This window comes from Emydura macquarii, unplaced genomic scaffold (assembly GCF_026122565.2).
Source record: "Emydura macquarii macquarii isolate MOO-44397 ecotype Brisbane River unplaced genomic scaffold, CSIRO-AGI_Emac_v2 contig_1551, whole genome shotgun sequence".
NCBI classification, from domain to species: Eukaryota; Metazoa; Chordata; order Testudines; family Chelidae; genus Emydura; species Emydura macquarii.
This window is the reverse complement of record NW_027131688.1, coordinates 13,982,697-14,009,892: the sequence shown is the minus strand read 5'-3', so window position 1 is coordinate 14,009,892 and position 27,196 is coordinate 13,982,697. Positions and strand designations below refer to the sequence as shown.

The 27,196-nt window shown below is 38.4% G+C and overlaps 1 protein-coding gene and 1 long non-coding RNA gene across 5 annotated transcripts in view; one reads left to right on the top strand and one right to left on the bottom strand.

The window, feature by feature from the left end:
- The first annotated feature begins 1,731 nt into the window (after positions 1 to 1,731).
- Positions 1,732 to 10,426, top strand: LOC137157566 (uncharacterized). The gene is made up of 3 exons (XR_010921145.1): positions 1,732 to 1,978; positions 7,376 to 7,744; positions 9,832 to 10,426. It is a non-coding gene; the product is annotated as an uncharacterized lncRNA (long non-coding RNA).
- The window catches only part of HIF1A (hypoxia inducible factor 1 subunit alpha), a 42,884-nt gene continuing 20,762 nt past the window's right edge, over positions 5,075 to 27,196 (bottom strand). For all 4 annotated transcript variants that reach the window (XM_067554911.1, XM_067554913.1, XM_067554912.1 and 1 more), the window contains 14 exons: positions 23,223 to 23,413; positions 21,972 to 22,117; positions 21,790 to 21,874; positions 17,783 to 17,895; positions 16,589 to 16,791; positions 14,610 to 14,716; positions 14,261 to 14,408; positions 13,094 to 13,314; positions 12,642 to 12,922; positions 11,926 to 12,048; positions 11,220 to 11,617; positions 10,221 to 10,326; positions 6,678 to 6,804; positions 5,075 to 6,507 (listed from right to left, as the gene is read on the bottom strand). In XM_067554911.1, the coding sequence (XP_067411012.1) occupies positions 6,356 to 6,507; positions 6,678 to 6,804; positions 10,221 to 10,326; positions 11,220 to 11,617; positions 11,926 to 12,048; positions 12,642 to 12,922; positions 13,094 to 13,314; positions 14,261 to 14,408; positions 14,610 to 14,716; positions 16,589 to 16,791; positions 17,783 to 17,895; positions 21,790 to 21,874; positions 21,972 to 22,117; positions 23,223 to 23,413 (2,401 nt within the window). In that variant the 3' untranslated portion in view covers positions 5,075 to 6,355. The remainder of the gene's footprint in view (positions 6,508 to 6,677; positions 6,805 to 10,220; positions 10,327 to 11,219; positions 11,618 to 11,925; positions 12,049 to 12,641; positions 12,923 to 13,093; positions 13,315 to 14,260; positions 14,409 to 14,609; positions 14,717 to 16,588; positions 16,792 to 17,782; positions 17,896 to 21,789; positions 21,875 to 21,971; positions 22,118 to 23,222; positions 23,414 to 27,196) is intronic.

The following is a 27,196-nucleotide window of genomic DNA, read 5'->3' as shown; positions in this document are numbered from 1 at the left end:
AAAAATAGAAACATCCATAAACCAGTCGGAGAGCACTTCAATCTCCCAGGACACTCTTTAGCTGACTTGAAAGTTGCCATACTTCAACAAAAAAACTTCAAAAACAGACTTCAGCGAGAAACTGCAGAGCTGGAACTTGTATACAAACTTGACACAATCAGACTGGGTCTGAACAGGGACTTGGAATGGTTCTCTCCTTACAAGTAGTAATTGTTACTGTTCACACATTCTCACCTTCTAATCAATGGTTGTGAATAGTCCTCAACTACTCTAACTGAATGGACTTTGCTAACACCTATCCTCCCCATTGTTCTTTCTTACCCTGGGATGTGTATATATATACCCCCTATCTGATTTCTGTTTCTTGCATCTGACAAAGTGGGTTGCAGACCATGAAAGCTTATGCCTGCAGAAATTAAATTTGTTAGTCTTTTTAAAGTGCTACAGGACTTTCGTTGTTAAAACTGAACACAGTATTTCCAGATTCACCAGCACTGTAAAAGAATACCTACATTTTGTGATATAATGCCTCTAGTCATTTTGCTAAATCATCAAATTCCTCTAACTTGTCTTCCAGTAGTATTGCTTCCATGGTCCATCCCTTTAAAAATGCCTGTCTTTTACTTATTTCCCTTCTCCTGCCATCCTCCTCCCCACACATACCTTATATGTAGCCTTAGCATGCATCTTTCAACCAAAAAAAAAAAAATTTTTTTTTGTTGTTGACCCAACCACCTAGGGCAAAGTAATTCCTTTAGTTTTTCAAATGCTAAAGATACTTTTGGTTATTTTATATGATTAGTGTTCAGTGACATTTGCTGACTAGCCACTAACCATGCCCGCACCTGTTTTCAGATTTTCTTTTATTTATGAGGGACAAGGAACTATTTTATCTTTCCATTGAGTGCTGTTTGAGTGTCCAGTGTTTACTGTGCTGTATTCCTTTTCCACAGAGACCTGCTAAATCATCTCAAGCCTAAAGTCAGATTAGCTCATTGTTGTAAAGATTATTCTATTCTGGGGAAAGATCCCCACAGCAATACAGTTGCAAACATTTACAATTTTGCTGTAGTTACAGGAACAGTTAATTTGTAGTCTGCATTTCCCCTGAACGATTAAATTCTGAGAGTCTATGGCAGTGTGCACCAGTAACATTTACTTCAGCATCTCAACTGGTACTTTATATAAACTCTCCAGGGCTTTTTAGTGTATGACAAAGACATTTCAACACTACAGCTAAAACTCTTCCCACCTGTCTGCTTTCTAGTGTCTTCCTGGGTTACTAGGGCTTCTCTCATTAAGAGCAGGGACACGTCCCATCTCTTGTTGATTAGTAATAGCCAAAGGTTTTGGTGCATGGAGTCAACTTTTCCCTCTACTTCTACTTCTTGTAGTATGATTTTTCTCCCTCAGATTATTCATTATCTTCCTCAGATTAGGGCACATGAATAAGGGATAGACAGGTCATCAAGGGAGATACCTCTAAAATAAGATCCACAGAGTGCTATTGCAAAATGAAGCAGGATGGTAGATGACAGATTTAGCAAAAACTGTTTCAGTTGGGAGAAGAGTCAAGTCTGTTGGGAAGTTGTTGAGAGAGACACGATAGGTGAGGTAATATGTTTTATTGGCTCAGCTTCTAGTGGTGGAAAGGACCGAGGTTTGTGGAGCTCTAGTCTTTGGCCTAAGACTGAGGAGAGTCTTTGCAAATGCCTGAAAGGCCAGCTATAGATGCTTATTGGAGAATCAGACTTCCAGACCTAGGAATGGGAAGGGAGGACTTAGAATTGTTCAAGAAACCCACTTACTGCTCCTAAAAGACAGCAGTTGCCTCTTCAAGCCATGAATTCAGCACATGCTTTTTTCATTTCAGGAATGTATTGATTTTTAAGGAGTTAATTGCTGCAACTTTCTCAGAGACAGATGAACGACAACAGGATGTCATGGAAGAGGGACCAGCAGGTCATCAAAATAGTGGGTGAGCAGCAACCCTTCTTTCCTTTGGATTTACTAGCAGAAACTTGCTTGTACAAGTTTGGTTATTTATATGTAAAGGCTACATTTACAAGTTCGGACTCAAAGCCTATCCCGTGTTAAAGGTCATTTCAATTTTCATATTATACAAAGCATGTATTTATCATGTACTCTTTTGCATTTGAACTTTACAGCCAAGATTATCAAAATTGGTGCTTAAAGTAGGCTTCTAATTAGAGTTTATCCTGATTTTTGAAAATACTGGGCATCCTCGGCTACAACTGAGCTATTTGAGCTGCTGAATATTCAGTGTTTTTGAACATTTTGCCCAAATATAGATATGAGGCTTATGGGCCAGAGATTTTAAGAACAGTAAACTTAAAATTTTGGCCTAGGTAGCTGTAAAAGTCTATAAACTAGACAAATTATAGTTCTGTAACTAGGTACAGTATTTTCCCTCTCTTTCCCAACACACTCAGCCCAGACCGTAGACTGCTGGCAGTATCCTGTCACAGACTCGTAAGCTCTTTGTGTTAAAGTAAAGCTTTCTCAGCAGTAAATGCCGATACTTTCTCTATTTAACTGTAAAAATATTGGCTTCACAGTTTTAGAATTTTGTATCTTATCCAGCTAATAGTTTTAGAAATGGATTAACTTTTCGTTTTTAGCAATCACTTTCAGTGAGTTAAGTTTGTAGAAGACAGGACCCGAGCATTTTACCCTCCAAGTCCCATTAACTTTCAATGGATCAAGTCCCATTTTCCAAAGTGACTTAGTCCTTAAGTCATTTAGGCGCGTTTGAAAAATTGACCACACTTGTGTAATTGCTATAGAAAAGGATGGATTCCAGGAAGAGGTTAAATTGCGTGTTAAGTATAAGACATGGTCTTTGAGCAGGATTTTTTAAAATTGCTGAGACATTGCCTTGAAATGTTTAGACCAAAGCTATACTATCATTCCATGTGTATGTGACAGGCTGGTACCAGTGACACCACATTCTAATGTAGCAAAATGAAAACCGTTACCTTGCCAAATGGTGCAAACATGTTTAGAGTATAGCACGTTCCATATCTTTCATCGTATCGGATGCATTTTCCATCACATACATATGCCAAGAGGCTTCCATCTTTAACTGATTTCTCAGATGAATTTTAAGTGTTTTGTCTTTGACACTTACCGTGAGTGTAAACTGCTGGCAGAGTATGGAAAAAATTGCCATTACCACCACAAAAAACATGGTATTTTCCCTCCCACTTTCATTCCAAGTTTTAATAACTGATAGGATGCTTGACAGATAAAAAGGAAAAATTAAAAATTTTATCTAGGGCCAATGACTGCACAAAGTCTTTGTCCTGAAAATTTATTTAGTACTGAATAGGCGCATATAAAAGTTTGACTTGATAGGGTACATACCACAGCATGTACCTATCATTTAAATCAGATTCTGTACCAGATGACTGGAGGATAGCTATATGTGACACCAATTTTTTTAAAAGGCTCCAGAGGCGATCTCTGAAATTACAGACTGGTAAGCCTAACTTCAGTATCATACAAATTGGTTGAAACTATAGTAAAGAACAGAATTATCAGACACATAGATAAAACATGATTTGTTGGGGAAGAGTCAGCATGTTTTTTGTAAAGGTAAATCATGTCTCACCAATCTCCTTGAACTTTTTGAAGGGCTCAACAAGCATGTGGACAAGGGTGATTCAGTGGATATAGTGTACTTGGACTTTCAGAAAGCCTTTGACAGGGTCCCTCACCAAAGGCTCTTAAGCAAACTAAGCAGTCATGGATAAGAGGGACAGTTCTCTCCTGCATCAGTAACTGGTTAAGAGATAGGAAACTAAGGGTAGGAATAAATGGTCAGTTTTCAGAATGGAGAGAGGTAAATAGTGATGTCCCCCAGGGGTCTGTACTGTGACCAATACTGTTCAACATACTCATAAATGATCTGGAAAAGGGGGTAAACAGTGAGGTGGCAAAATTTGCAGATAATACAAAATTACTCAAGATCGTTAACTCCAAAGCAGATTGCAAAGAGTTACCAAAGGGATCTCACAACTGGATGACTGGGGCAACAAAATGGCAGATGAAATTCAATGTTGATAAATGCAAAATAATGCACACTGGAAAACATAATCCCAACTATATATATAAAATAATGGGGGTCTAAATTACCTGCTACCACTCAAGAAAGATCTTGGAGTCACTGTGGATAGTTTTCTGAAAACATCCACTCAATGTGCAGCAGCAATCTAAAAAGCTAACAGAATGTTGGGAATCCTTAGGAAAGGGATAGATAAGAAGACAGAACATATCATATTTCACTATATAAATCCATGGCATGCCCACATCTTGAATACTGCAGGCAGATCTGGTCCTCCCATCTCAAAAAAGATATACTGGAATTGGAAAAGGTACAGAAAAGGCCAAAAAAAACCCATTAGAGGTATTAAACAGCTTCCATATGAGAGATTAACAAAACTGGGACTTTTCATCTTGGAAAAGAGACAACGAAGAGGGGGGAATATGATAGAGGTCTATAAAATCATGACTGGTGTGGACAAAGTAAACAAGGAAGTGTTATTTACTCCTTATAACACAAGAACTAGGGGGTCACCAAATGAAATTAATAGGCAACAGGCTTAAAACGAACAAAATGAAGTATTTCTTCACAATGAAGCTGTGGAACTCCTTGCCAGAGGATGTTATGAAGGCCAAGACTATAACAGGGTTAAAAAAAGAACTAGATACGTTCATGGAGGACAGGTCCATCAATGGCCATTAGGAGCTAGGATGGGCAGGGATGCAAAACTATGCTCTGAAGTGTCCCTAGCCTCTGTTTACCGGAAGCTGGGAATGGGTGACAGGGGATGGATCACCTGATGATTACCTGTTCTGTTCATTCCCTCTGAAATACCTAGCATTGGTCACTGTTAGAAGACAGAATACTGGGCTAGATGGACCATTGGTCTGACCCTGTATGGCCATTCATGTTTTGGGGTCAGAATCAGGAAATGTTATTGAAATCAGTAACACTGAGTAGACGTAACCACATACTTAAACACAGAAAACAAAATCAATATGTTATCCGTTCTCAGTAGATAGTACACCTCCCGAGGGGGCCTGGTCCACATATAGTTTATTGATGTAATTAAACAATACAGTTAGTGTTAGATCCAACCACAAAAAGAATGAGTGAATGAAAATTTGTACAGTACATATAGGAAATAAGGTGTTTGTGAGACAACTATTTATTTCAAAATAAAAAGGCTTCTAAAATATACTGAGTTATTGAAATCTACATGAAAACATGGATGTTAACAGCAACAAGGTGCATAAAACCAAAACATCAAATACTGAGCAACTCAACGATGTACTAGGCAACTTTGCTAACAATTCATGATGTCTTACGATCTGCTTGAAATATCACCTATACCACACAGGGTAAGCAAAACATTTAGATTTAATATCATACACAATATTAGCATGAACTTCCACAACTACAGGTAGGGATTTTTTTGAGCTGGCAAAGTGACTACTTTAGAAACATCAAACCCTCTCTGTAAATTAAGAGAATGTATCCAAATAAAATGCTGCTAGTCCTTTCCAGATAAAACCCTTCCCTTTTACTTACTACACTCATTTCAGTCATAAGCATAATACAGCATTTAGGAACACAGTTAATATTACAACATGACTAAAACAATGACATCCTCCAGATTTAAACATGATTTCATAGGCAACAAAACAAAACAAAAAAACCTTCAAAGATTCTTCTCCTTAAAAACTAGTTTTATAAATGTAGACTATATTGCATGAGGAACTGCTGGTATTTTTTTAAGAAAATATATTGTGCGATTGTGGCTACAATCCACTGCTGCAAAGCATTGTTGTTTCTTATAAAAAATCATTAAAATAAAAATTTGTCTGAAAATAACTAACTAAAAGCTTACATCTTCCAACTACTTATGAAGAGCAGGATGGAAGTATTGCCTGTTTTACATTGTTGACATTTTATTGGTAAGAATCTTTCAGTGACAAATTCCCCAGCCAAAAAAAACAAAAACAACCAATGTTTTTAAAAACAGGTGCGTATTTCAAAGCTGCTTCTGTAAGGATGTTTTAAATGTAATGGACTTAAAGTGTATGTACCAAAGAATTATGAAAATGCACTATAAATCTGAGTTGTTACATAAAGAATATATTAAAAAGACTGTCAAAGTAAGTAAAGTAGAATGGGGATCAAAACTGAACTAACTGAATTAGTGCAGTATTGTAGCCAGGTTTCTAAAATCAGATATAGAAAATATAAATAGACTGCTTTAGGTGATGATTCTCCAGTGTCCAAAAAAAGAACAAGTATAGTGAAAACTCAGTTAACTTGATCCAGAGCTTTGAGCAATTCTTCGCCTTGTAGCAGGTTTCTGCTGCCTTGTATGGGAGCATTTACTTCGCAATCATAACTGGTAAGTTGTGGTAGTCCAGTCTCATCCATTGACTGTCCTAGGAGCTTACTTGCTATATCTAAATAGAGATAGATAAAAGATAAAAAAGATGAGTGAACATTACTTACTGTATTTTACCTTTCCAAATTAGTTTATAGGGGGAGGCGAATTCCATTAGCCAATACAGCTTTTATATTACTTAATTTCATTTGGTCCCCCCCCCCCACACACACACACACTAACACTAACCAGTTGATAGTAAGATGATTGTCTTTTGTCCCACTCCATTCTGGCCATTAGATTTGCATCCTTTTACACGTTTCCAACAAAGTGATCCATTCGCTCCACAATCGCCTGACTGCTGGAATAAAGATCCCTTTGAGAAAAAAAAAAAAGTAATTTAACTTATTGCTGTAGATCATGTATGAAAAATGTCAAGAGGAGATTAATTGTCAGTACTTGTCACTGTAGTTGCTCACATGCTGCTACTATTTAAAACTGAATTCATTCAGTACCTGAGAGAGAAAGTTTTAGAGCAAATTATTAGACTGCTCTTTAGAAGTAAAAGGGAGTCTTGCTCTTTTCTCTCTCTCTCTCTCTTTTTTTTTTTTTTTTTTTTTTAAAAGGTACACACGCTAGGAAGGAGATAACCTTGGTTTTAATAAAACCAAGTACCACCCTCAAAATTAGTGTGCATGTGTGTATATGTATGTGTGTATACACACATCCCCTTAGTGCTTTTGCTGGTCACTACCTGTGTCTGAGGAGGCAGTGGAGTTCACTGAAGTGTATGGAAATCTCTCTACAATAAAAAAAACCCGTAAGAGAAGAACTACTATGACATTATTAGTGTTCCGAATCTCCATGTGCACAAAAGGTTAAATGGTTTTTATATCTTGTTATGATGAGAATTTTACTCTCACATGCCAATTATCTTTGCCTTCCAGCTCAGCTGCCCTCTCTCTTTTGTACTCATTGCCCGTGTGGAATCCTGACCCTTTCAATCACAGGTGTGGCTCTAGACTCAGTACTTGTGACAGCAGCAGACAAGAGATTCTGGGGTATATGAGAGAGCGGAAGGCTGTGTGTGTCTCAGCAGGCAAGTCATTGCTTACTGGAATAGGTAAGAAACCAGATCTGCTAAACTAGAAAGCAAGACAAAGGGAAAGCCAACCATCTTCAGAAACACTGAGGAGGTAAGGCAACAGCTGGCAAGACTGCTAATACTGGTGCCTGGATTTGGAAGTTCTGTCCCCTCTCTGGTAAATGGCTGTCAAGCATGGGCAGGTGAAGACCCTAGAGATGTAAATATTCAGGTATGTTGCATTTCACTTTGAATTACTTCAATTTTCTGCATATGTGAAATCTATATAAGTTAAAAAAAAAAAAAAAAGCCTTTGGTATAAAAAGGTTATGAATGAATGACAATAGTTGAAGATTTAAAAATGACATTTTCATAGTAAGGTTAACTCAGCCATGTTGTACCATAGCTGGTGCATTCTTTTTGGGCAGAATAGCAGTTCACATTACATTTCCTAACTTTTGATTCATTCATTTGAAATCTTATTATACCCATGTATTTTATACACCTAAAGATATCTACACAGCAAGCAGCAGCCCCTTGCGGAGAATCTCAGAGCCCGGGTCTACAGAGGGGCATAAGCTACGGTGCTAAAAATTGCTGTGTAGATGTTTGGGCTCAGGAGTGGGCTTCAGAGCCCAAACTCCACCCAAGCCTGAATGTCTACACAGCTATTTTTAAGTGCTGTAGTGTTAGCACCTTGATCCCAATTCTATAGATCCAGGCTCTGAGGCTTGCTGAGTAGATGTACCATAAGTGTCCTTGTTTTAAAAAAAACTACACAAATAATAGACAATGACATTCTAGTTTCTCTTCATACACAGAACTAAAGAACTCCACACTGACAGTAGCATAAAATCTCATCTGTAGCACTATGAAACCAGGATCAAAACCCTCAAATATGACATAGTATAAACCTAAACTTAGTGGCAGTTTTCTTTTGTACATGTGCAAAACAGATTTCAAATGCTTACAACTCCATTTGGAGAAGGCTGCACAAGATGGTTTGGAACTAGTTCTCAGTAAAACCTAAACACTGGAAAATATCCTATTTTAAAGGGCAACCTTTGCAAAAAAAGAGTAATTTTTCCAACACATGAACAGAAAGAAGTTACCTTTGAGCAGAGGCCAGTCCTTTCAAAACAAGGAGAATTTGTAGAGATAATTTGCAATTTGAAGAAAACACCCTGGCACTTTAGAGCATTCTAGAGTACATCTACACAGCCAAAAAAAACCCAAAACCCTGGCAGCAAGTCTCAGAGCCCGGGTCAACTGTCTCAAGCTCGTACTGCAGCGCTAAAAATGGCAGTGCAAACATGTGGGTTCAGGCTCTGAAACCCATCCATCCAGGGAGACGATCTTAGAGTCCAGGTGCCAACCCAAGCCCAAAGTGCTACAAGGCTGTTTAACCCTGCCGTGGGAGCTAGCTGACCTGGGCTGTGAGACTCACTGAGAGGGGGCTTGGGTTTTTTTAGCTATGTAGTGTGACAAAGCTCTTCCTTTACCTTGGTGGGTCCAGCGCTTCCTTCTAGTGGTAGGTCAGGGAACTGCTTCACCCTTTAGTGTTCTTCCACCCTCTAGTGGTGGGGGAGGGTAATGGAGCCTCTCTAAGATGGCCGCTCCCTGCTTGGTCCCAGTCCTGTCTCTGGTTCTCAGAGGTCCTTGCCTCTTCATTGGGACTCTTGCCCCTCCAGTGAATGGCTGGTGGGGGGGGAGGGGAGGGGGAGAAGCCCGGTCCCACCCTCGACTCCAGGCCCCAACCCAGGGACCCTACAAGTAGCAGCCCCACACTGTGGCTTCAGGAAAGCTGCTAGCTTTCCTGGGTTACTTCCCCATGCCCCTTGACTTAATGTCCGTACCCTGCCCGGACAGGGGCCCTTCCTGGCCTCCTTGTCAGGGGAGGCTCTTGACCTCTGACAGCCCCAATGAATGTGGTAGTGCTGAACCAAATGTCCAGTTCTATCTTCCCCTTCTGGCAGGGTCTTTTCCCTCACACCTCCAAAGCAAAAAACCACAGATGGAATTTAGGTAAAATAATTTATGCAAGATGATAAAGTTGTGGAACACGGTGGTAAATGAAACAATACAAACTACATAGCTGTTTAAAAGGAACTTTTCAGGTGCTTTAATGACAAATGGTGGGTTATTCACAAGTACAATCACTAACTACAGGACAGACTGCCCTCAAGCCTCTTTTTAGCCCATTATATTCCCGTTTCCACATTCTAATTTTGTCTATTCAAATCAGAAATGTATGGAACTATAAATATATTTGTAGGATTTTATATACCGCCTTCTAAATCTGTACTACTCTCTTTCCAGCTATTTGCACTGTCTCTGATTTTGCGGGACATGGAGATAAACTTTGAAATAGCAGGGTTAGTAGATGAACATTGTTTTTAGTCTCATGCGCTTACAATGCCTTATTTTCTACTTAAGAAGCAGCATGTTGCAGGAGACTGCTATTTCACAAATGAAAAGATTATTTTCTAACTGAGAAATTTGTTTGGATACAGAGGGTAGTTTAAAACTATTTAACACAGGGAAAGAACTGATACCCGAGTGTTTGCCTTCAGGAAGATATGGAATATTACTAACTCAAATGATTACTCTGGTCACAGGATTTTGCTGTTCAGCAATAGCTAAAGTCAAGATTCTGCATCAATGGTTAATTCTGGAAACAGTAAGATATAAATAATACCAAAACTTACAATTCCCACTGCTTGAAAAAGTGAGCCATCATATTCCATCTTTCGCTTTCTTTGAGAGTTATGCAAAGCTAGCATCTTTGGATTTAATTCTTCATCCACTGCAGATCTAAGAAAAATGGATTCAGTCTGTTAAAGTTCTTACTATCCTCAAGACAGTCTTCTTTGTAAATCCACTTTGTAAAATAAATATTTCACAGTGACAGTTACTTACAAGTGTTCTACTTTTCAATGTGAGTGATTCATTGTTTCAATGTTTGTATATGATTAGAAAGAATTCTAGCTTAAATCTTGCTATGGTAACTAATTCTGATCCTAACATGGAAAACTAGCTTCCTTTAAAAAGTTCCTCTCTACAGGAAAACAGAGACAGCTTAAATGTTTGTCATTCTGCTGTCCTTCCTTGTGAAAGCGGGTGTGATGAGAAAAGTCAAAATATCCATCCATGCACAGAGAAAGCTACTTTTTTGTTTTATCATGTGGATTGAAATTCTTATTTGGTGACAGTTTGAGTCATGATAAAAATCTGTTATGGATGCCCATAATCCATACTGATGAATTATGAATTAGTTAAGCATACCCTCTAAGCTTAAGGCAGAGCTACACAGTCTCTACATCGTATCACAAACTCGGCAAGAAATTACTTATGCCTATTCTCTCTCATAGTTGGCATACTGGATTGTTTTATTTGCACAGCTTGGGTATGAAGAGGAGCGGAACAGAAATACAAACAAGAATGGTTCAATTGCTTGTTTTCTATACAAAGGCTTGATGTAAATAAAAATGCAAAAAAGGTTCTGGGAAATTAACTCTAGTCTGCTGTTGAAGTGCACTCAAACTAAATTCTTCTTTGACCCCTTTAGAACAAGCTACATACCTTAATTTGTTCTTTAAAAGACAACAGACGATAAAAATCTACAGTATAAGCTAGAGAAATATATTACAGGTTTAATTTCCTCAAGATTAATGGGTAACAGGATTTCAGCTTAATTTTTAAAATACCTTTTACTCAAAGTGACTGTTAACAAACTGGGTGTTCCTGGATAAGATTTCTCCGTCTGGGCCAATGTTCCTTTTCCTGCCCTGATTGGAGATGCAGTTCGACTTCGATTTCCACCGTATGGTGATGCTGGGGCACTGTTGGTTTCATTGATTAGGAGGACAGGAGACTGAGAAACAATTAGAGTCTTAATGTCATCCAGGCAGTCTGTTTTCACTGGTGTTATTTCCTCAGCGGCAGTAGACATCGTCTGAGTTTGCTGAAATATGGTACTGGTGGCCACACTCTGAGAGCTGGTAGAACCACTCTCCAGTGAAGGCGGCTGATCAAAGGATCGTAGCTGGAAGTCGTCGTCCATTGGGATGTAAGGAGCTAACATCTCCAAATCTAAATCAGTTTCCTGAAAGAATAATAAAATGGGTAAATAAAGTTTCTAGTGAATTTGTGCAACACCCCGGAATGCTTTTAATGATCTATAAATAGTCTGCCACTTCCCCTCTCCCCAAATCTCTGGAGTAGTGCTTCGTAAGCTCCATTTTTTTAACATCTCAAAAACTATTTAGACACTAGTTACCAAATTTTTGTTTTTGTTTTCAGAAATACAGCTATTCATTTTAACAAATTAATTTTAACATTCAATAAAATAAGCTTACGAATACTCTGCTCTAAAATAGGCTTAAGATGATATAAGTTTAACAATGTACATACCTGAGTAGAGAATGGATTTTTTGCTTCTGTGTCTATTGCAAAGAGTTTTTCCACTAATTCCAGCTTAAACTCATTAGCCATATCATTATCCACATCAAAGCAATAGTCATTGGGACTACGAGGCTGTCAAGACAATTCAATTCAGTTTTAAATACCAATTTTCAATTGATTCAACACTATTATTTTGCATTGTGTCTATGGCTGTTCTCTGAAAACACACAACGCATAGCCAAAATGTAATTGCAAAAATTTAATGAAAACTCTATGGAACTGGATAGTATTTCATTCATCTGCATATGCCCCGAGTTTTCACTTTCATGAGTTTTAATAGATTGCCATAATTTGGGCATTGGGGAACAGGTATAAATGTGTCTGAAGTTTATACATGGATTTGCTGTAACTCACTCATTAATTATAATAAGTATCTCTGAATCCCTTAAAAGATGCACTTAAAACAGTTATACACTTTATGTGCACTTTTAAACTCTTTAATTTTTAAAAATTGAAAATATAACTTTCAAACTGAAAGGTAATCTTTTATTCACAGGTCATGCTGTAAATATAATTTAAGATTACATAGCCACAATTTATAAATACAATCAAAACAATCTGCAAATATTCCAAACTCAGTTCACTCCATTTTGTCTAGAGATATTTATTTAAAAGCCTACTACACATATAGTTTGATGACTGTCTTCCCAAATGGCATGACTGACCTCAGGTGAACTTTGGTTGGTGCTTGCATCAGAAGGGCTGGCTGGCTGTTCTTGCCTCTGACGGCTGGAAAATGTAAGTTCTAGTGGCTCTGTGGTTGGCTCCAGCTTAGATACAACTTCTCTGTTGAGTGCAGGATCGGCATTGCTACGAAGTGGCTTTGTAGTTTCAGAGGCAGGTAGTGGGGACATTGCCAAATTTATATTCTGCAATTTCTCACTGGATGAGGGGAGCATTACATCATTATACAAAGGAACTTCATCAAATTGTTGCTCATCAGACTCTATAAAAATTAAAAAAAACCATCAACCTAAGTAAAAGCGTTGAGTGTGTCTATGGACCTCATTAAATAACAGCAGCTGAAATATTTTTTTGTGAGGCAAGTTATTTTCTAATGTTTATTTTAACATACACTAATATTACTAATCAATAGGCTCTCTGAACACAAACCCACCATTACCGCTGAAATCTAAAGAGATAATTGTGTCTCCAGGAGCTGGTGCCAGCAAAGTTAAAGCATCTGGTTCCTTTTTAAGTTTTTCAAAGAGGCTGTTAGTATCTTCTAGGTCAGTCTTGCTGAATATTTTGGTCATTTTCATTTCAGGAGACTCCACTGGTTTCAGCATGCACTCAGTTTGTCCAAGGGAAAAAACCAACTCCTTCTGGACAATACCACTGTCAAAAACAAAAGAAGATTCTTCTTTAAAGAGCAGCTAGCAGCTCATGGGAAGTTTAGAAACAATTCTGCCAATTTTATTTTATTTCTCTTTGCTCATGTTATATGCCTTTTTATTAACACAGGAGTTTTAAAAATTCTGTTATTACCCATTCATCCCTCAAATTCAATCTTCTCAGCAACCATGATGGCATAAAAAGGATAACTTCATATAAGCTATTAAGACAGCTGTGTTTTATGAAAGCGTCAGTAACAAATAGAGTAAAAAAATACCAAACAGAGAGCGGAACTCTTTTTTTTTTTTTTTTTAAACAATTGTATGTTATCTTAGTGGTTATTACAGATTAATTCACAATTTTGAAGAACAAGTTCAAAAGATTTCCAAAACCAGCAATTTGCTGTCAATACTAGCAATGCAGTTATTTTTACCAGTGAAAAGTTAAGTTTTGAGTACACTAAAAAAAGGTCACACTGATAAAATATAACCTTTCCTCCAGTTTCTTCAATGACTAATATTTTATGACTGAAAGAGTTAAAACATCTCCGAAACAAACAATAGGATACTGAACTCCAGACAAAGGAAATCTGAGATCTAGACATCTATCTAGGCTCTTGAACAAATCCATCACCATGATACCCAAGAGACTCAACACAGTCCATCCTCATTCTGCATGAAAATATCCCCATTGACATCAATGGGAGTTCTAGGGGTAGATTCAAGAGTGACTATTCTTCCCAGTTTATTGCTCCCTTAACCCTGGTAACTGGCAATTTTCTAGGCAATAGCAAAGTGTCACTTGAAAAGGAGATAGTAAAGTGCCAGAACCTATCTAACATGAGGTCAGATCCTCAGCTGGTGTAAACTGACACAGCACCATTGGGCTTTGGCTCAATCATTAATAAAGAAATATGCAAAAAGTGTTTAACTTTTAACCCACAGCTTACCTCAAGACGTAATTTACACACACTATGCACTGTGGTTGGGAGTTCTTACTGCTGTATATAACAGTTGCTTGAGTTTCAACCCAGACATATCCACCTTGTTTAGCAAGCATTCTGTACTGTCCTGTAGTCACTTGCCCTTTAGTGAACACTAAAGCAGAAAGATCAACTTTAGCTATAAAAAGCCATTTCATTATTCCAAAGCGAAAATATGCATTAATCACTTCAGATCCACACTTGCTATTAAAAACTTCCAAGTAGTTCCTCCTCCACTTCACCCCCCACTCCAACCTCCCTATCTTATCTGAAGGACTTAAATTACAGAGGGTTATAGGTCTGTCTTTCCACTTACTATCATGATGTGTTTTGGTCAGATGGTCAGAGTCCAGAGCGTGATAGTATTCATAGATGGAGCGACCCAAGAGTTCTTCTGGCTCATACCCCATCAGCTCTGTAATTCTTTAAAATGAAAAAAAAAAAAAAGTTAAGTGAAAGCAGAAATAGAGAAATATTATAAGAACATAAGAAGGGCCCTACTGGGTCAGACCAATGGTACATCTAGCCCAGTAGCCTGTCTCAACAGTGCACCAGATGCTTCAGAGAGAAAGAATAGGACAGGGTAATTATTGAGTGATCCGTACCATCATCCAGTCCCAGATTCTGACTGTCAGAGGTTTAGATTTACCCAGAGCATGGTGTTCCGTCCCTGACCACTTGGCTAACCACCATTTATTTTTATGATTAGATGTATAAATTCAATTTAGATATTTGTGACTCTAAAGACACAATCTCTTCCAAACCAGAAACTCTTAGATGAATACAATACCAGCAACAGTGGTGTGTTTAAAATGACAGTTTTCCTTTCAAGCAGGGTCAAACTGAGGAAACTTGTCTTTTGAGTTTGCCTACCTCATAGATAAAGATCTCATAATCCTATTCCACTACTATTTGCAGGCACAGTTTTACTACTAGCTGGAATATTCATAATCCTCCACTTTTGGTTATTAAAATCTAATCTCAACTCTATACATCCTTTTTCTTCTAGTTAAATGCAGGACAATGATTTACAGGATGGAGTATGCAACTTGTGCTCATATTACATTCATCACTTTGTCTCTAATACTATATTCAGAAGTTAAATCAAATATAGGAAAAACATTATAGCTGCTTCTGCACTATTTTATTCTGTAATTGTTATTTTAAAAGGAATAAGAACCTGAAATTTCAGCAATCCTGACTTAATTTTTCACTATTTACAAGTGACAGTCTTTAAATATTGGATTTAAATCAAAGCATCATATTCCCTTTAAACATTAGATGGCAGTGTTGTACACAGAACAAAAGCACTCAGTTTAACTGCCTATTTATGTCAAAAGAAATCAGAGAAACAACTCTCAAATTGCACAGGTTTCACTAAATTGGCTGAATCAGTGCAATTTGTGCATGCAAACCTGTTCTCAGAAAATACTTGCACTAACATGCAATATTTGATTAAAGCTAACAGCAACCTGATGAAGCGACAATGTAAGTTAGAAGCACAATCTCCGACCACTGTTTATTCTATCTAGATATCAAAAGCAAGCTCATCAATAAGAAGCAAGTAGTATGCATCACTGATCTGAATTTTAAATCAAATGTTGTAAAGTTACTTACTTCCATATTCTGAACTTGACAAACTCAAATTTTCAGTATGACATGTTAGAGAAATGCACTTTGCTCACAAGTGGTCAAATGCACACACGCAAGAAAGGTTTATGAAGAAATACAAAACTAACTGAAATTAGCTGCTGTGTTACATCCAGAGGTGGCTGTACTTCACAGATGGGGGAAAAGGGCATCTAATTTTTAAAGTGCCTTTGGATCCTTCTGGATGAAGGGCGTTAATATTTTTTTTTATTGGGCTGCAATAAAACATAGCCAGGCAGGCTTATTTAAAGGCGAATTCAATCACTGAAAAAATATAACTCTACTACCCATGACAAACCTACAAACCCTTCCAGTTTTTTCAGTGTTCTGAAGAGACTTCTAGCCTACTTCAGTTTGGTTTTAATGTTGCTGCTTCACCTATTCAAATTGTTCCATAAGTGATAACCCCATGCAGGAATTATTTCCTTAACTTTACAGATTAAAAAAAATCTTGCCTTCTTACATAAAATATATGGACCAATTACTTAAATGGCAAGCTAGTAAAACCTGAAGTATCACATAGGAACTCAGTTTTATAGATGAGTAAAAGTTAAGAAATAAAATTACCCACAAGTATAAAAACTACATTGCATTAGTAAAACTATCTTGAATAAAACAATTTGTCAGAGCTTTTATTGGCTTTACCTTTCATCACAATATGAAAATTTCATATCCAGGCTGTGGCGACTGAGGAATGTCTTGCTGCCCAAGGGGACCTCAATGTTTGATGGATGAGGAATAGGTTCACAGATCAACACCAAGCATGTCATGGGAGGCTTTTTATACCCGCAGTGAGTCTGATTATTGCAGTCGTCATAAACACGAACGTGCCCTGTGCAGTGAAGTACCTACAGAAAAAAAAAATTAAATAACCAAGTTCTGTATTAGAAAAAGAGACTGACATTACAATGTTTTTAGTTTGGTAACTGGGCAATAGTCTTCCTTTCTTCCTCTTCCCTAGGTGAACTACTGGTGTCAGTAGCCAAAATGCAACAGCAACAAGTAATGTACTTGTGACGTCTGTTACCATTGCCTCCCCACATATTATACTATGCACATTAAAGAAAGTTAAGTTGGCTATCAATGTTTTTCCCTTTTTAGTGCTCACTGAATTTATACTAAAATAATAATTGATTCATCTCTGAAAATTGCCTCTATAACCAACTGATGAGTGCAATTACTCATCAGTGGCATTCTGCCTCCCTATGAATCTGAAGTCACAATTGTTTGTGTGAGTGGGGAGTTGATCATGAATATATGACAAACTGAAAGCCATGCAAAACCTTTTTGAACAGAGTACAATCACTGGATAGATTACAAGTGATCATATTTTATTTCGGTGAGAAGATGGATCCATTTTAAGAGACTCAAATTAGCTACATTTTATTCCAGTTACAGTATTGGGGAGAACCAGCAAAAGTCAAACAACAACGTAAAGTGAATCAAAATCAGTCACCATCATGATGTAAATCCTAGCTAAATTTTATGCAAGAGCAGGAAGCTTAACACAAACGTTTTAATAATTATTAGTGACTCCTGGCTTAAATTGAAAAATCAATATTAAAAAGGTTCTCTTATTTTTCAAATGAATTTTCAGTTACATCCTAGAAGTATTCTAAGTTGCAGTGCAGCATATTTAAGAAAGTACTTAAATAAAGTACTTAAAATCACAAAAGAGTGCTGTAGGTTTTACCAAATCAACACGAACTTGGAGAACGTTAAACTGCACTGCTGCGAGCTAATTACTTTATTCCAAATGTGGATACTTGCATCTGATGAGATCAGAACAGCAAGGATTCTAGTCATATCAGTATACATGTATACCCCATGGTTGGTTACCTTCCACGTTGCAGACTTTATATTCACTGTCCTTCCCCTGCTGGTCAGTGTGCACTTCATTCTGAGGAAAAAGCTACGCTCTGTATTCTGTTCTTTGCCCTTTTTCACAGGACCTAATAAAAAAAATATTAAGTGAAATATGAGCAATTAGATCACCTTCACAAGGTGCAAACAAGTGCAACAAAACTAACTGTGTGACTAGAATAAAGGACACACAAAGGTAATATGAATGAACTGGTTATTTTTATGTGAATGATGCATGCTGGTAGGCCTGACCTCATTTTGGATATGAGGAGTTTTCAGGTAAGTTTTTACCCTGAGATGGGCAAAAGAGGCAACTGCAATGCAGCTTTTGCAAAAGCAGAAAGGATAGGTTCAATGTCCCATTTATAGTAATCCCCCTAATTTCAAGGTGGGGGGACCAGATGAAACATGTCTGAGAAACAAGGTGTATTGTTCTTCCCCCATCTCTATTTTAAACACACAGGAAAATTAGTCTGAGTCCTCTCCATGCCCAGTAACTCATGGGGGGGGAGAAGAGGGCTAGATACATTGTGCAGGTTTTGGCCTATCTCTAGGTTTGGAATATTTAAAATAATGTTTACACTCAGGATTAATGACCTAGTGAAAGTAATGTGCTGCTGCTGCTGCACGGAAGGATCCAAGTCTGGGACTGAAGTGGATGCCTAGCCACTCAGGGCAGGACTGCTGTTGAAGGAGCATCACAACTCATCTGGTGGGGAAATAACAGAGTCCCTTGCTCTGTAGTGATCCTGAGCAGCGTTTATTAACAAACATCTCTATACCCTCTGGAACTCTACAAGGGATTTTACAGAAATTAAGGTACCATGGCCCCAGCTTCAAAGAGTTCATAATTTAAAGTAGAGAAACACAAGGGATTGTGGGGGAGGAGAAACAGGGAGAGAACTGTTGAAAGATTAGCATCTATATTACACATCCCACCCCAAAATTCTCTTATCATGGCACCATGGTCATGACAGTAGGAGTTAAGAATGTGTTCAAGTTCCTGTTGCAGATATAGGAATGTGCCTAAATATGAACCTACAATTGTACAGTAAGTATGAACCATGTTTTGAAAATCACCTTCAGCATCTTTGAAGTCAGTCAATGGAGAAATTTTAGTGCAACCTAATGTTAATGGTACCCATTTTATATTAGTATACAAACCATCTAATGGTAGTGCATCTGGATTCATTTAAAACGAACCCTTACAGACCAATAGTTGTTTTTTTTGTTGTTGTTTTTTTTTTTTTTTTTTTTTTGAAGTGTTGTTAAAAATGTCTGAATTTCAGAGAGGATTCTTTCAACAGGAACCAACTGCTCAGATTGGGCAGAGAAAGTGCAAACTGACCTCATCAGCACATTTGCAAGCAGCTGTGTATGTGAGTGGAAACACAGATGGATCGATGAGGTTTGGGGATAGTGGAGGAGGATTAGTTTGCAGGAATAGTTATGCCACCAACTAGCCCTGGTACAACTTGGAAGCTTACAGAATACCTGCTCATTCTAGCATACATTACTTGTATACAATAGTTCGTTCATAATCCATAGACAACATAGTTACTATGATTCACAGGAAGAAAAATGGATAGAAATGCACATATTCAGAGCATCATAGCAACAACGTATCAACTCAGAGTTTTTAAACAGCACAGTTTCTGGATGCATGAACTAGGCAAAACATATTGAGAAATCCACAATTTATGAGATTACAACATTACCATCATTAGTACTTCTTGAGTACTCTGTCCAAACATCTTAATGTGTGGTTCTACTTCAAGAAGCAGCTGTATAAAGATGACACATTTACTGATTCTTGGTGACTTACATTTGTGCAAGTGTTACATTAAAGAATTTATTTTTGTTTTTAAATTGACAATTCTGCAAACACAAACTGGGATCTGAAACTAAATTGTGTTTGACTGTACGTCATTTCTAATAAATGTTTCTGCTAGCCAAATGTTAGCTTCAGTTACACTTGCACAATCACACACAGCAACAGTTAACTCTGAGACAGGAAATGGGTTAATAATTCTGTTATGTGAGAGCCCGAGCAGAACCTAGGTCACTCAAAGCCATGCTAGCCCTGTAGGGTTAACAAGAGTAAAGATGTACTTTTAGTGAAGTCAGGAGATAGAACTCAATTACATACAGAAAAGAGATCTTCTGAGTAAGGAGGTAGGAAGTAGTGTTGAAAACTGGCTAATTTAGACATGTCAGAACAGGTCTACAACGTACCTAATTATTATGAAATTCTTTAAAAAGAATTTACTTTTGCAACCAATCTGTTTATATCATGATGTATTGAATACGGCATTTGTTCAATACACTTAATAGCTTCAAGTAAAAAGATCCAGTTCAGTACTGGATGCACGGTCCAGTGCCAATGGTAGGTAGAATAAGAACATGAAAAAAATATTACAGTATTAATATTAAAAGAGTCTGTTTCTCCATTTACACTGGCTTTGCACCGGTCTCCTCCAATGACTTCCGAGTCACTCCTGATTTACACTGATGTGAGAGAACAGAATCACATCCTAAGCGTTTTGATGACATGTAGGACTTTATAATCATCTTCTGTTTAATCATTCCAGGGACTCAGGTTAGGTCTACAATGCAGCTGGAGGTATAATTTCCAGCTCAGGTAGATGTATCTGTGCTAGCTTTGATCAAACTAGCACACTAAAAATAGTAGTGTAGCCACAGGAGTGCAGGTGGCAGTAAAAGCTAGCCACCTGAATACAATCTTGTCTGAGACACTAGGTAAGCATTCAGACAGCTAGCTCACACCGTCAACTATGCCACCACAACCATGTTGCTTTTTTAGTGTGCTAACTTGATCAAAGCTAGCCCAGGAACGTCTACCCAAACTGGAAATTACACCCCTGCTGCAACGTAAGCCTACGCTCAGTGACATTCTCCCCTCCATTAAGAACAGTTGCTTTGCTTGATTGCCACATACCCAATATTTGAACTATTTTCCCTATTTGCTGCAGTGAAAATTCAGTCGCATGGTCTACACTGAGCCTGCAAATGGCTGATGAGTAATAGATTGTGGACATTTATTGTAATTTAGTGTAGTTGGAGAAAATGGGATTAGTGTGACTGTGTTCCATTCTAGTACAGAGCAAAAAGTATGAAATGTATTGTGTGTCAAAAAGACACTAATTTCAGAATAAAGAACTGCAGCAAAGCAGCAACACAGTAAAAGATCAATATTAGGTAAAAATTCAAATTAATTTAAATATTTTTGGTTATTCCTAAATACATGGCAAAGCAAGAGGCAAGATCTAAATCATCTGAAATTTATGGAACTACCGCAGGATTCTTTTCTATAAATTTCTGAGATCTGCAACCTAACTATAACTTCTTCCAGTATCCTGTGGAAAGATTTGCTCTCAATCTGCCCTGCAAAGACACTCCAAGACCAACACAGAAAAATACAGATTTATTATCTATTGATTTACTTTCTTCAAATTCTTCTATATCAACCAATTAATATGTTCTTTATAGTCACTCTACCTCTAAATGTGACTTATCTTTTAGGCATTTTCATTCCTTCTCATTTTCAATAATTCTATTTGAGATTTTTTTTAAACACCCACTACTGAGGAACTCAGTACATCTCTCAGAACATCCATTCCCCCCAAGAGTGAGGTCTCGGGAGAATTTCAGCCATTTCTGACACCTCTTGCTATAGTATCCAACTAGATTTGTTGCGAGTTCCAAGAAGCGAAGTGTAGCAAGTAGTTCTCTCTACTGACTCCTTTTTTTCCTTTATAGGGTCATTTTATTCTTTAAATACCTTTAGTGCCTGTTCTAAAGAAGCCAATGAAGTCTCAGAAACCAGGTAACTGTGGATTCAGGCTTTCTCCTATTCAAGTAAATGAGGTAAACACAGTATCAAAACTGATAATACTAGCATCTGATTATATAACACTGATAGGAACCATCTATCATTAAATTAAATAGTAGCCTCTTCTTACCATTTCTATGCGTAAGCATTTCTCTCAGCTCTTCATGGTCACATGGGTGGGTAAAATCAAACACACTGTGCCCAGTCAGCTCAAACTGTAGAAGTAAAAGAGTGAGAGTCTAGCTCTTAGTATTCAAGAATGTACAATAGGCACAACATTGTAATCGCATTAAAAGTGTGTCAATATTTCACCTGAGTGAGTCCCATACACTTGTTCACATTTTCAGACATGTAAATCATGTCACCATCCTCAGAAAGAACCATGACAAATCCATCAAGGGCTTTTAAGTAAAAGCAATTCAGCTCCTTCTCCATTTTGGCTTCTGTCTCCAGGTCACCTAAAAAAGCCCATATTTGTATTGTTTAGATGAACCTCACTTCACACATTATTGCCTGATGCCAGAAGTCATTCTAGACATTAACAACTAGTTTGACAGGTTGCTCACCAAAGGCAGCACTTTTCTTTTGCTTGGGATACTCAAGTGGAGAGATGGTTTGTCCTGATTAAGCAGCTCAATTAAAAACAGAAGCTTCCAAAGAGTGTTTGATAACAATTTAGTAAGCCCACACACTATGTTCATAAATGCCAAAATAAGAGCAACAGTTGCTGCATTTTATTTTTATCTGCTCTTTTTTCTTTTAAACTTTAACAACTTCTGTATTAAATGACAAAAGTTTATGTCATACCTATTTAACTTCTTGGTAAATGCCACTTATTTGCCTGGCACTAACTAGATGTGTCCTCCATTAAGGAGAGTTTATGCTATTATTATCTCAATTATGCAGCAGTCATGCCACATCACTACCACAAGGCTAGTGCTGTTCCCTAGAACATGTATTCTAGGCATATCTTAAGTGGAGTACAACATAAGAGTGGTTCTCAGTGGTTTAATTTAAACAGCAGTACACAAAGTTAGCAAATCTAATCTTACACCTACCAGCTACATATTGGATCCTGTGAGATGTCTTGTGTATGATCTACCTCCCTTCTCACAGGAGAAATAAGCAGAGTGGAGATGGTGTCAAGTTTTATGCCCAGAAACTTAAGACCCTGAATTTTATGGGGGTGAGTCAGAGCTGAGATTTTAAAAAATGGTGCTGGTCTTTTTAGGGATCCAAGAGATATCAGGAATAAGTATAAAAAAAATGGAGTGTGCATTGAAGTTTAGCCCCCCTTCCTCCAGCCTGGCTGTATCTATTTAATCTCTCAAGGCTCCTGAGTAAGAGATAAATTTCTAGTTTTTCCAGTATCTTCACTGATAACCTCTCTCCACTGGGATATCTTTAACCAATGTAAAAGGGAAGGGCCAGGTTCAGATCACTAACATTAAGAATGTTTACTACCATCTTGTTCATTCTCTCTCCCCCACACACACCTCTTGCAAGTACTCAGACCCCTATCCTGGCCTCTGGTGGTCAGACAAAATAAGTTTATTCACTTACTTGCATCTAACAGCTTTCTCACGCGTAAGTAGCTGATAGTGAGTCTCATAATGGAGGCCTTGTCAAGGTGTGCGCTCACAGTATGAGGAAGAGGCAGCTGGTGAGCAAGTTCATAAAAGACTTCAGATTCCTTGCTTCTTCGGCATCTGGCTGCATCTCTAGACTTCTCCTTTCTGCGATCTGAACTAATCCTGTATGAATAAAATTTTAGATTTTAACATATATTGAAGGCAATTTTATCACAGTGAGACAAACACATTCTCTCCGAGGCCTTTGTATCTAAGATACTTGGTAGCTGATACATTTGTTATGACACAGCTGAGTCTTTGTAGAAAGAGTTAAAACAACTCTATCTAAGGGCAGATATTACCCCATATCTGCACATGCATCTCTGTGACAGTAATTTCTGACACAGAAAATCCTCAGACAAGACTAAACAAAAAAACCCGATTAAAACCAAATTCAGTTTAGAAATTTGGATTTACAATCCATACTGAACTTCAATGGAAATATTCTGAGTTTGTCAATTGCAGAATTAGGCCGGCAAATGGGGGGGGAAAAATTATAAACCAAAGTTCATTTTTTTGGATTTTTTTTTAAAGTTTGTCTACAAGTAGCATGCAACATCGTTCTGAGAATATCCAGTTACTGTGCTAGTGAAGTTTCAGTACATTCACATCATCAACTTAAATTTAACATAGCGAAAAAGAGAGCTCCTGTTCTTTTACCCGTTCCCCATTTCTCTATCAGATTGGATAACACTGCTGCCTTACCTGTCAAAGGCTATAATTTTGGCTTTATCTTTGAATCACCCACCTCTCCAAGCCTTAACTAAATCTTGCAGCTTCTTCTGCAACATGTGCAAGACATGACCTTTTCCACTCACACTGCTGAACTTCTGTCAAGCCCGGATTATCTCCTGCCTCAGTTGTTATCAACTCCTCCTCTCTGGCCTCATTGCCTCCAAACGTGCCCTGTCCCCGCCCTTCCCTCCAAGTTCAGTCAGAATATAGCTGCAAAAGTTACTTTTGGTTTGTTGCTCTGAGTACATCATACACACACACTTTTTAAGTACCTTCATTGATCACTCTTCTAATGCATCGGACACAAACTTCCTGTCCCTACTGACAGAGCCCTTAACAATTTAGCCCATCCCTACCTATTTGACTTATTATCACAAGGTGGGCTCTCAAAGATGCCATTTCTCATTGCCAGTCCTCCTTTTCTCCATCGAACACTTCCATACTCTCTCCTCTGCTAGTCCTTACAACTGGGAAAAGCTCCCAGTTACAACTTGTAAAGCCACTACCTTCAAGTCCTTCCTCAAAACTCACTTCTGATGGAATGCACACAGTAAGTTACAATCAAATAATGGCTGGGCAGGTGGCAAGCTGTGACTGAGAGACAGACAGACACAATATTCTGAACAAACCTTATGGAATTAGGGCTAATACCTTTAGGGAACATAGTATTAAAAACCAATTGTGTATGTGTTATTGTGGCACTGTATGCAACTTCCCTAGGAGGGAAGGGGGAAGACAAATGCACTCCCTCCATTATCAACCCTTTAAAGCTGCCCCCCTGGAGAGGTATGCATATATTGTATTCTCCAGGGACCAGAAGATAACTAAAGGGATTTTGGATAAATAACCTGATTTTAAACTGGCTCAAGGCCTTCCTCCTGATTCAGCAAATGGATGGGATCCCTGGCTCAGGGTCAGGTTGGAAAGACTGGTCCTACTGGGTTCTTGTTCTGAGCTGAAGCTGTGATGAACTTATAACCATGAGGAATCACCTTAGATGGGGAGTAGAAGGACTGCTCCTGCCAGAACTCATGTTAGGGTTAATTCTGTTAAACTTATTAGTGTGTGTGTAAGTTCTTTTATTGTTTTTAGTTTCTCTCTAACTCTTTTTACTTTAAGAATGAAGAAGCTTTCATAAAAAGTGGCACCTTATTACTGTAGAAATTACTCCAGATGTACTAGGTGAGGAGATGGCTGAGGATTACTCTTCAAAATTTACTATGAATCCATGCTGTTGCAACATTTGGATTGTTTCTGAGTTACTAAAGTGGACCCCTCCTTGGACAGGCTCTGACCAGAATGTCGTCCAGTAAAAGGTACACCTGTGCCTTCTTCTGCCTGAGAACAGTGACCAAAATGACTCAGATTTCATGAACACTCAAGGTGCAATCATAATCCAAAAAGCAGTGTGTTACATTGAAAACGAACTGCAAAAATCTGTTGTGTGCTGATGAACCAGCACATGAAGGTATGCATACTTCAAGGTCGACTGTCACCCTGGCAGATCACCGCCATTATCGACTTCAAGGTCTCCCTCTTGAATCTAGTCCTCATGATGAACTTGTTCAAGTGTTTTAAGTCCAGCATCACTCAGTCCTTCCTGGATCTCTTGGTAATACCAGAATGGCTGGAGAAACAACTCCACCTTGAGAACTTTTATCACACCAATTCGCAAAAGATGATCTATGACCTTCTGCATAGTCTGCCTCTTCTTTGCTATCCTCAAATCCCCAGAAGGGAGAAAACAATTAGTTGGAATCCTTGAAAATTCTTTGTCATACCCTTATCGAACCGCATCCAGAACCCATCTGTCAGATGTTGAGAGAAGCCAATGATCCTGAATTTTAATAGCCTCCCCGCAAAGTGTTTACTCATCATACTTCTCCTGACCGCAGTCAGAGAATGTTTCTAGTTCTGGAATTTGCACTGCAGGAAGACTGGCCTCTCCTCTTTCTGGACTTAGACATGTTTCACCTGCTTTTGCTGTAGTTTCACCTTCAGCACTTACTGGAGTAGCCATGAAAAGGATACTTAGGCCTGTAATAAAGCCAGCTACATTTTTCACAGATTTGGAACCAAGAAGTTTCTGTAAGGACTTTTTGATTTATCTGAGGACTCTGTCACCACTTTGTTCAGTGACTCCCCGAATAACCAACCTTTTGAAAATTACAAAGCTTTTGGCCCTCACTGGATCCTGTAGTGAGCAAGGCAGAGGTACATTAACAGCTGCATGGACATGTCCCTTTGTCTAACTGGATCCCAGGGTGAGCAAGGCAGACTTCCTTAAGGCTATCTTGTTAAAACAGAGTGATAAACAAGTTGGTGGGCCAAGAGACCCCTTATGACCTGCTTGTTCCTCTATGTCTGAACTGCTCCTCTCAGCCCCTCTAGTGCTGGCTGTATGGTGTGTGGTCAATCCAAAACAAGCAGGGTTTCGTTAGCCCAGCAGATGTGGCGTGGCTGACAAGAGTGTAAGTGGGCTCCAGTCAGCCTATGCATTTTTGCACTTCTTCTGCCAGCTTCTCTATTCTTCTGATTAATTGTGAGGTGTTCTGCCACTGGAAGCTGCTGAAGCCAGCGACCTTGGTATCAGAAGGGGTTTCCAGCAACCCTGCTGCAGAGCACCCTTCCACCCTCACAGGCTAAATAACAATTCAGTAGCACTTAGAATCCTTTTGTGTATGAAAAACTTGTGAACAGAGCCTTCAACTCTGGCGTTCTCTGGTGACGAGTCAAAGGAACTGCTATGCATAGAAGAATAGGCCAGTTTTCTCCTAATTCTCTTGGGTCATTTCTTGAACCCTCTCCTCCTCCATTTATTTTAAATTTACTGTTTAGAGGAGGTAGGGATTGGGAACCTAAGTCAGATGAGGAGTCCTGTGAACCTGTTTTGCTAACAGGCATCTTTTTATCTTTGCCCTTTTGACAGTGGATAGAATGCCTGCAAGGGGACACTGCAGCTGCTTCCTGGGGCTCACAAGATGACAACCTCTCAAGGAAAAGCACTTTTGGTGCCAAATTCAGGAGTTCCCTAGACCAAGAGTAAATTTCTTCCTTAGGAGGAGATTCCCTTCTTCTCCAGTGTGCAGAATGTGACTTCCCCTGTGGCTAAAGGATGGAGACCAAATAGCCCGCCAAAGGGACAGGGGACATGAGACTTCTGCTAAGGGA